The following is a 10,675-nucleotide window of genomic DNA, read 5'->3' on the forward strand; positions in this document are numbered from 1 at the left end:
TGCACAATTTTAGTAAAATTTTAATGGCTTCTCTTATAGTACGTGTCCAAATTTTGATGTGAAGGAAACTAAGCCATGAAATAAATAACACCATAAAAATATTCAGATGTATATTAGAAACATTTATCTCTTTAGTGAATATCAATTAAAAACTTAATAAAAAAAGTGTTTCCATCTTACTCCCAAATTATAAATGAAACAACACCAAATGCTTAACCTGGCTACAAACTGTACAGTCAAGTTACTTTCATTTTACTATTACTACTTTACTAATTCACTCCTTTACTAATGTTTTTAAAATAGTACAAAGAAATGACAGAGTTGTACTGAATATCATGTATAAAGCAATTCTACAAAAAGTAAACAAATCAGCACTCAAAACAATCTTTATGAAAAATATTTATTCAATCTTCAAATTAAAATTATAAAATTTCATTTTAAGCTGTTTTAAGAAAGCAAAAGAAATATGTCTATATTTTCCCAAAAAATTAAAGTGATATTTCCCCTCCTCTCAACTACTTATATAAGAAGGTTAACAACCCTTTTAATCTTTAAACCCAAGTTAGTTTGCGGAACATTTCAAAAAATTGTTTTGGTGACAACATCTCAACAGAAAGCCTCTCCATTTATATTTCAAAAGTTTCAAATAGTGTCAACAAACTGACTAGTACAAAAAAATATACACTGTATTTTTAAAGGCCTTTTGGGTTGTTTAGTAGTAAGCAGGCTGCTGGTGTATCTTGGGAGAGGTCAAAATGGCGCTGGGGAAGGGAAAAAGGAGCTCGCTTTCCATTCCTGTGTGCATGCAACAAGCAGCAAAACAGCAAAGTTACTCCAGTTAGCTTGTACTCAGCTGTGCTTTCTGTTAAAGGACATAATACAAATGGAAAAGGGAAAATGCATCACAGATCTAACAAAGATGGTTATTGGCACAATAAGTATACAGATCAAAACGTCGAAGCTATTTACAAAAGAAAATACATAGTACAGGCAGTGACCTAAAACCAGACCTTAAAAATCAACTCTAATATTATTTGTTTCATGAAATAATCTTTATAATCTGGTATGTCCCACAGTAGCCTGAAATTATTTTGATGCACATATTTACAACCTCAAAATGAAAAGCAGGACTTCTTTATAAAAATATAACAATATAAAAATAGTTGAAATTTTAAATACAATTTTCATCTTTTATTTGGGAACAACAGGATAACCACAGGACAGTTCATTAGGCTGTGTTTTGAAGCTTCCTGAATTCTATTCCAAAGTTATTCACAAAAGCATATTAAAATAGTTTTATCTTACAAATTCACATAATTAAAATTTGAACATGAAAATAAAAGGATGACTCTTTAGATGACATCAGATATTCCTTATGATGATACACAAGATCTAACAATATGCTAATATTTTTTAAATGATTCTCAGATTTTATTATTTCCTCTTATTTCCAATAAGTTTTAAACACGAAAACCAAATAATTTAATGTACTCTCTTCTAAAAAGTCTTAATTAATGTATTTTATTTAAAATCTCAGTTTGACCTAATGCAAAGACCACACTACAAGCACTAAAAAACACTAATGTTCATTTGGACTAAAACCCTCACTATTAAACCAGATAACCTCTTCCTCTCACTGCTGCAGAAGCAAAGTTGAATCTTAAACCTATAAACATTTCTACCAATAGATCACAAAAGCTTCAGAATATAATGTAATAGCCTCATAACCTACCGGCAAACATTCTGACCAAGTAAGCCAAACACAAAATGAATTCTTAATTGCTAATATAGTTTACATGTGAACATTTCCACTCCATCTTATAATCCATGAAATAATCCTCAAGTATGGCTAACAGAATGATTTAAAACAAAGACAATTTCCAGTTTTCCCATTAAACAGCCTACCTGCCAGCAGAAGATCCATTTAATGAATTCTGAAGACTTGGAATATTTGAACCTAGGGAAGGATTTGAGTTTCCCTGCTGAGAACTCCCATTGACTGGGCTCCCATTACCTTTCAAAATACCAGTACACTTCCAATTGTCCATATAATTAGCTGAAAAGAAAATAATCAAATACATTAATGTGATTAATACCAATGCCTAAGGGCATAAATCTGTACCCATGTCCTTAAACTACAATTACAGAAACGAGAGAAGCTATGGGCTATGGCATTTCTTATTATCTTCGTTTTAACAATTTTTTAGAAGTTTTCAAAGTATCACCAATTTTTATTTTTTATTTTTTTGAGATGGAGTTTCACTCTTGTTACCCAGGCTGGAGTACAATGGCGCGATCTCGGCTCACCGCAACCTCTGCCTCCTGGGTTCAGGCAATTCTCCTGCCTTAACCTCCTGAGTAGCTGGGATTACAGGCACGCACCACCATGCCCAGCTAATGTTTTGTATTTTTAGTAGAGACGGGGTTTCACCATGTTGACCAGGATGGTCTCGATCTCTCGATCTCGTGATCCGCCCGCGTCGGCCTCCCAAAGTGCTGGGATTACAGGCTTGAGGCACCGCGCCCGGCAGTATCCCCAATTTTAAGAATATAAAGATTTCACCAGCCATCTTATAGATATTAGCAGAGACAATTCTCTGAAGTACTACATTATCACATTATGAAGTTAATATTAAAATCTTCATAATAATATTAAGGTCTTCATTATAATGAATTTCACACACACACACACACACACACACACAATGTAAGGTAACGAAGTTGTCTTTTTTTTTTTTTTTTTAAAGATGGGGTTTCACCATATTGGTCAGGCTGGTCTCAACCTCCTGACCTCGTGATCCACCCACCTCAGCCTCCCACAGGATTACAGGTGTGAGCCACCGCGCCCAGCAAAGTTGTCTTCTTAATTATGCAAATACAAGGTATATGGGTACCTAATGTCTTCTGAAAAGGATGTAACAAAACTTTTGGAGCTTGAGTGGCTTATCCAAAATGGCCTTATTAGTTTGAATGCAAAATTGGTCTCTGAAGATAATGAGCCCAAGAAAATCAAGTTAGGCAACCTGCCAAGGAGCATGGCAAGGTAGTCCTGACTAAAGCCTAGAGGCAGAATATGACAGCGACGCCCTTGAAATCAAACTACAGTGAAGAAAGGAAGGTCTGGGCTGATTCTACCAAAGACCAAAATTGAACATGGGAGTCCCTCAGGTTTAGCCAGACTGCACTTTGGGAAACAATAAGTGCTAGAGGGTAAATAAACTAAGACATCTACAAATTTGAATGCTAAGTATGAGACACCATTCATAACGGCGGTGCACAAATCACAGCCATCTCTGCCCAATGGATAGTCATCCAAGGAGAAGTACAGAACCAAGCTACAGAAACCACAGTCAGCGTCAACTGACCAGACCTTCTCTCTCAGGCTGGCACTTGTAAGAAACTTACAGTCAGGAGCCCGAGGCTCTTAACTTTTGGGAGCTGCAGAGATGAAGCAGGGAAGATACTAGATTTTCTCCTATTAAGAACTGATTGTTTAAAGCAATTTATTTGATAAAATAAGAGTGACTATAGTCCTAACTGAGTTTGTAGAGCAGTCACATAAGGTACATACACAATAAACGGTATCTTTTTATTGGAGATACTGCATATTCTGTTGTAATTAGTTTTAAAAGTTGCTCTGTTCCATATAACTTAAAAAACAATTCAGTCATTAATTGCTATGAACTAGGTAAACTGATGGTCAAAATAACATAAATTAGTAAGATATCAATTTAAAAGTAACTGTAAAGACGATTTTTTTTTTTGGAGACAGAGTTTCACTCTGTTACCCAGGCTGGAATGCAGTGGTGCGATCTCTGTTCACTGCAGCCTCTGCCTCTGGAGTTCAAGTGATTCTCCTGTCTCAGCCTCCCAAGTATCTGGGATTACAGGCACCTGCAACCACACCCAGATAATTTTTTGTATTTTTAGTGGCGATGGAGTTTCACTATGTTGGCCAGACTGGTCTTGAACTCCTGACTTTATAATCCGCCCACCGTCGCCTCCCACAGTGTTCAGATTACAGGCATGAGTCACTGCACCTGGTCTAAGAGACCATTTTAAAAAAATATTTCAGAGTTTACATTTTTAAGTAAAAATTCCAGAGCAGAAATATAAACCAACAATTACCCCTTCACTGAAATCTTACCTTTCCACAATCTTACACAGCCATCATCTCCTGAAGATGCTAGCACTGTTCCTGTTATATTCCAACTCACTCGCCAGACTTGAGAATTATGATTATCAAACTGAGCCACTATATGGAGTTCGAATTTTGTTGGCCCACCAGAGGAAGTCAGTTCTTTCCTGCTAATAAAAAACATTTTCTGAGGGACTCTAAGCAAAGTTTAAAAAAAATAATATTAAATAAATAAATAAACATAGATGATAGATACACACACATACACACCATTCTAAATTAACACAAGTTGTCTCACATACCACATTACTTTATTATAATGTGCACATCTGCATAACACTCGCCCCTTGGCCCTTGAGCTAGGCCAGTGTCATTTTCATTTAACTTGCCAGAACCTGGAGTGATCCCAGCACATAAATGATATTCAATGACTGTTTCATGGAAGAAAGAAACAACAAAACGGGATGATTTTAGTCTCCCACACAAAGCTGAGAAATAAAACAGATTATAATAATTAATTTTAAAAGGCAAGACAAGGCCAGGTGCGGTAGCTCAATGCCTGTAATCCCAACACTTTGGGAGGCCAGGAGTTCAACACCAGCCTGGCCAACATGGTGAAACCCGTCTCTACTAAAAATACAAAAAACTAGCCAGGCATGGTGGCCAGTGCCTGTAATCCCAGCTATGCAGGAGGCTGAGGCACAAGAATTGCTTAAATCAGGGAGGTGGAGGTTGAAGGAGCCAAGATCAAGCCACTGCCCTCTAGCCTGAGCAACTGAGCAAGACCTTGTCANAAAAAAAAAAAAAAAAAAAAAAAAAAAAAAAAAAAAAAAAAAAAAAAAAAAAAAAAAAAAAAAAGGCAGGGCAGCAAGTAGGAAAGAATGAAAGAATAGAAAGAAAAGAATTGAAATTCACAATTCAAAATTAAATATGTTATTCACAAGACTATCTCAGTACTAATTTAGTTTTTCCTAGACTGCCACTTCTCATTAATTTAAATATTTATAGAGTATCAGTTATAATCAGAGAATTCTATTGTCCTAAATAAAGCACAATTAAGAGAATATGAATCTCTCTCTTTACTCAATTCCCCTTTCTAAGAAGACATATATTTATACATAAAATAATCCATTCTTCAAATCATAGTTGCCTCTACGCTCTCCTCCACAAACAAAGGTAATCAGGAGGCAAGAGTATTTTCAAATTCACAAATGCTTCTAAAACTTACCTCACAGGCTTTAATGTAAAAATTCTCACATCTTTGGTTGCTATTGCTAGAATATGGAAAGATCTTCCCAAGTTTGGAGCAAATGCAATATCATGAACAGGATCAGTGACTGTCATAAGAGTTTCAGCTTTTGCGTATTTCCTAATGGAAAAACAGGCAATTTACATTAAACATTTTAGAAATAAAATGTGTGAAAATCCACACATCACTTCATCTCACCTTTTTTTTTTCATACTGCTCACAATCAAGTAGTGCTCACCTCTATAGTGGGCTCAACAGTGACCCCCCAAAAGAATATGTCCAAGTCCTGACCCCTAGAATCTGTGAAAGTGATCTTATTCAAAAGAAGGGTCTTTGGAAATGTAATTAAGTAAGGATCTCAGAATGACATCATCCTAGATTTAGGGTGGGTCCTAAATCTAATGTCCAGTAAGTACCCTTAAAAAAGAAGAGGAGAAACACAGAGACAGAGAAAGCAGCCATGTGAACATAGAGGTCGAGGCTGGAGTTATGCTGCCACAAACTCCTGGAGCAAGCAGGAGTTGGACCAGACCAGGAAGGCTTCCAGAAGAAGCACAGCCCCGCCAACACCTTGATTTCAGACTTCACTGTGAGTGAATACATTTCTGTATTAAGCCACCCGATTTGTGGTAATTTGTTATGGCAGCCCTAGGAAGTTAATATAACCTCCTATGTTTCCTCCTTTGGTAATGTCCATTTAGCTTGAAATGGTTTAATAAAAATGGGATCAGAATAAGGTCTTGGCTAGCCGCAGTGGCTCACACCTGTAATCCCAGCACTTTGGGAGGCTGAGGTGGGAGAACTGCTTGAACGCAGTAGTTAAAGACTAGTCTGGGCAACACAGCAAGACCGCATCTCTACAAAAATAGCGGGGCATGGTGGTGCACACCCGTAGTCCCAGCTACTCAGGAAGCTGAGATGGGAGGATGGCTTGAGCCCAGGAGGCTGAGGTTACAGTGAGCTGAGATTATGCCACTGCACTCCAGCCTGGGCAACAGAGTGAGAGAATAAGGTCTTAATTTCTTAGCCACTAACATCTTTCTTAGGAAAAGAATGACAGATTCCCTAAGTATTTGAGTGCAAATCAAAAAGTAAAACTGGTAACAGAAACTGAGGTTTTTTTTTTTTTTTTTGAGACAGAGTTTCGCTCTTGTGCTGGAATGCAATGGCGCAATCTCAGCTCACTGCAACCTCTGCCTCCTGGGTTCAAGTGATTCTCCTGCCTCAACTTCCCGAGTAGCTGGGATTACAGGTATACAACACTATGCCCAGCCAATTTTGTATTTTTAGTAGAGACAAGGTTTCACCATGTTGGTCAGGCTGGTCTCGAACTCCTGACCTCAGGTGATCCACCCGCCTCTGCCTCCCAAAGTGCTGGAATTACAGGCATGAGCCACCGCACCCAGCAGGAATTGAGTTTAAGTGATAATAAAAGGAAACTATGCCAAAGGTATTTCATTCTTGTAGTTCTATTTCTTTATCCATAAATACAGAGTAAGAGGATAATGAAGGCAGTAGATCAGTATTCTACTAGGTTCTTCTAAGATTGAATATCCTGAACAGAGCTGTAGCACCTAACCCTGCATGTAGGAGACTGGGTGGAGAGACCTCCCCATCCCACCTTTCTACTACCTTCTTCTAAGATAGTTGCACTTCCAGCATTCTGTACTTGATCTTCTTTTCACCCCAACATTCTTCTGGTATGCCTCAAGGTTCTCTCCTCACCTCTAGAGAAAAGGCGTACCTCTTCTCACCCATCCAATCACCCTAAGCAATCTCATCCACATCATTGCTTCTACTGTGTGGTCTGCAGCAGCCTGGAAGCTTCTGGTAAATACAGAATCTCAGCCCCCTCCCAGGGCCTACACAATGAGAACATGCATTTTAACAAGATGCCCAGATGATTTACATAGACACTGTAGTTTCTCTTTTTTTGAGGCAGAGTTTTGTTCTTGTTGCCTAGGCTAGAGTGCAATGGCGCTATCTCAGCTTACTGCAACGTCCGCCTCCAGGGTTCAAGTGATTCTCCTGCCTCAGCCTCCCAAGTAGCTGAGATTACAGGGATGTGCCACCATGCCCGGCTAATTTTTTGTATTTAGTAGAGACGGGGTTTCACCATGTTGGTCACACAGGTCTCGAACTCCTGACCTCAGGTGATCCACCCACCTCGGCCTCCCAAAGTGCTGGGATCACAGGCATGCACCACCGCACCCAGCCAATACTGTAGTTTCTACTCCCATGGTTTCAGGACCTGAATAAACCAATAATTCCTAAATCTATCCCCTGCAATTCAGGATCTTCTACCAAAGACTAGAGATAGGACAGGGGGAGCTAAGAGCACACATGCTACAGCCAGAACATATTTGAATCCAGGCTGTAACTTGACCTTCAGCAAGAAGTTTTCCCTAAAGTGAGAGTAATGCCAGTACTGTGGCAGAGAGATTCTAAGTGCCCCCAAGATCTGCACCTCCTGGTGGTCACACCCTTGTGGAGGCTCTTCCCCATAAGTGTTTGAGTGGGGCCCATGGCTTGTTTTTTACCCAGGGGAAGGAACATGGCAAGGTGGTGGGACAACACTTGTGTGACTGCAACACACAAGCCTGTGACAACCTGCCTTATGAGAAGATTCTCTCACCTTCAGGCCTTGCAGAAGCAGCTGCCACGCTGTGAGGACACAGGGGAGACGGACTGGTGGCAGGAACACAAGTGCTGCCAACAACCAGGTGAGCTCCGAAGCGGAGTCTTTCCCAGTCTGGCCTGACTCTTGACCCACAGACACTGAAATACCGAATCTGTACTGTTCCAGCCACTGAATGATAATGCTGTAGTGCGCAATAGACAACTAATCTCAGCAATTCTGTCTACCTTTACACATTCCCACCTGGATGTTCCAAAAGCACCTCAAACATATGTCTGAAATAAACTGTGCTTCCCCCACATTCACTCCTCTTTGCACAGTCCCAATCTCAATGAGTGGCACACCATCAGCCAGGTCAGAAACCAAGACTCACATGACCTATAGCTGGTGCCTCCTAGACAAGTCTCCCTGGTCCCACTTCATCCCACGCCACAGTGCATGTCCTCATTCCACATCACAGTGGGCTACTGAGTTTCTGCTCCCAGTCCACACAGCTTCCAAAGTCATCTCCCTAAAAGGTAAATACAACCTTGTAACTCTACTGGACCCTGCAAACGTTCAAATGCTGCCAGGATGGAGACCACACTTGGCAAGCAGCAAATCTCCAAAATCTGCCTGGCCTGTGCCTGCCCCTCCCCTACCTGTCCCCTGCATTAGCCTCCCCACCCACTGCCTCACCAGGCCTGACCCTGCGCCATGTCTTTGCTCCTGCCTCCTCTATGCCTGCAGAACATGCTCTGTCTTTCAAGACTCATGCTCAAACATCATCAGCTCCCACCTGAGACTTCTCGCCCTGCCAGGCAGGTATGTGCTGCCATCTCTAGCAGGTAACCATACTCTTCCATATCCTAGGTGGTGTGAGCTCCTCAGCATTTAATACAGTCCCTGCTGCTTATAAAATGTTGAAAAAGTGAGATTTTTTTTTTCTTACCTGAGGCAAGCTATATATTGTAATTAATTAAGGTCATCTAAAGCTTCTCCTATCAGTAGGAGCCAAATAAGATCCTTGATGAAAAAAAAAAAAAAGATCCTTGATGAGCACGTAAATGAAGGGAATAAACAAAAAAGACTTGTTTCTGGTCCTGACTCTGGAACTTAGGCTACCCATTCACTCTGTTGGTCTCAGTTTCCTCATTTGTAAAATACATAGTGCTAACAAAAAGCTGTCTCCCCTACTTACAAGGTGGTTGGTAGGATTCAAACTTCCGAATACATGTGAAAGTGCCCTGTAACCTACATAAATACATGGCACTTGTATTATCACTACCAATGCTGGATCTCTTTTAGTATTTTCACTCACAAATAAAAATAAGTATATTCAACATTGGTTAATTTGGTAAAGGTCTCCTTGTCTACTAAATGGTGATACAACTTGGAAAGAGATAAACAGGTATTAACAACGATACTACATAGTCCACTATCACATTTCTTCCATGTTCAATCTCAGTAAGAGCCTTCAAACAATGCTTACCTCAAAGAACCAGCACCGGAAATCCAAAAAGTGCTGAACTCAATAGGTCTGATTACTTCCCAAGTCAATCCCACACACTCCCACCTGCAGACATTGTTTCCCCAATACCACTTCCCCTCATTTTTGATGCTGAAAATGCCAGACAATTGCTGTGTCTCAGCCCTTGCAGCTAAAGCACGGTTGGATGACCCAACTCTGACCAACAGGACCTGATAAGAAGTCTGCTAACGGCCTGGCGCGGTGGCTCATGCCTGTAATACCAGCACTTCGGGAGGCCAAGGCAGGCAGATCACCTGAGGTTGGGAGTTCGAGACCAGCCTGATCAACATGGAGAAACCCCATCTCTACTAAAAATACAAAATTAGTCAGGAGTGGTGGAGCATGCCTGTAATCCCAGCTACTTGGGAGGCTGAGGCAGGAGAATCACTTGAAACTGAAGGTGGAAGTTGAGGTGAGCCAAGGTCACGCCATTGTACTCCAGCCTGGACAACTAGAGTGAAACTCCATCTCCCAAAAAAAAAAAAAAAAAAAAGCCTGCTAAGATACTTGTAGAAAGGTGTTTTTTCCCAGAATACCCGTCTCTGTATCTGCATGTGAAACCTAACATCACTACAGATCTTCTGTGATCATAAGATGGAGTTGTCATGAATGTACTAAGCATAACAGTAAGAAAAAATGGAAAATATTTAAGTAGGTCCTTGATACCATCACTGAGCAACTGAGTCACTACCTAACCCCAGAGCCACTCTACCCCCAGGCTCCTTGTAACATGACATAATACAGGGAATCCAGACCCAATCTAGATTTATTCTGTTAGCTAAGAGACTCAAATGCAACCTCAGATTATTTTAACACTGGATATTTAGGTAATTTAGAAATACTTAGGTAATTTAGGCCTGGTACGGTCACTCAAGCCTGTAATCCCAGCACTTTGGGAGGCCGAGGGGGGGCGAATCACAAGGTCAGGAGATTGAGACCATCCTGGCTAACACAGTGAAACCCCGTCTCTACTAAAAATACAAAAAATAGCTGGGTGTGGTGGCATGCCCCTATAGTCCTAGCTACTTGGGAGGCTGAGGCAGGAGAATCACTTGAACCCGGGAGGCAGAGCTTGCAGTGAGCCAAGATGACACGACTGGCACTCCAGCCTCGGTGACAGAGTGAGACTCTGTCTCAAAA

The 10,675-nt window shown here is 40.6% G+C and overlaps 1 protein-coding gene across 4 annotated transcripts in view; it reads right to left on the reverse strand.

Annotated features, from left to right (window-relative positions):
* SEH1L (SEH1 like nucleoporin) overlaps positions 1 to 10,675 on the reverse strand; it is a 34,366-nt gene that overhangs the window by 1,408 nt on the left and 22,283 nt on the right. The window contains exons 6-9 of one of the 4 annotated variants that reach the window (XM_017498451.2): positions 5,367 to 5,507; positions 4,148 to 4,305; positions 1,906 to 2,056; positions 257 to 862 (exon numbers count right to left, since the gene is read on the reverse strand). In XM_017498451.2, the coding sequence (XP_017353940.1) occupies positions 850 to 862; positions 1,906 to 2,056; positions 4,148 to 4,305; positions 5,367 to 5,507 (463 nt within the window). In that variant the 3' untranslated portion in view covers positions 257 to 849. Of the gene's footprint in view, positions 1 to 256; positions 863 to 1,905; positions 2,057 to 4,147; positions 4,309 to 5,366; positions 5,508 to 10,675 lie in introns of those variants that run through there. The other 3 variants (XM_017498450.2, XM_017498449.1, XM_017498448.1) reach the window with 3 other exon arrangements.

Source organism: Cebus imitator, unplaced genomic scaffold, assembly GCF_001604975.1.
Source record: "Cebus imitator isolate Cc_AM_T3 unplaced genomic scaffold, Cebus_imitator-1.0 Scaffold242, whole genome shotgun sequence".
Classification (NCBI taxonomy): Eukaryota; Metazoa; Chordata; class Mammalia; order Primates; family Cebidae; genus Cebus; species Cebus imitator.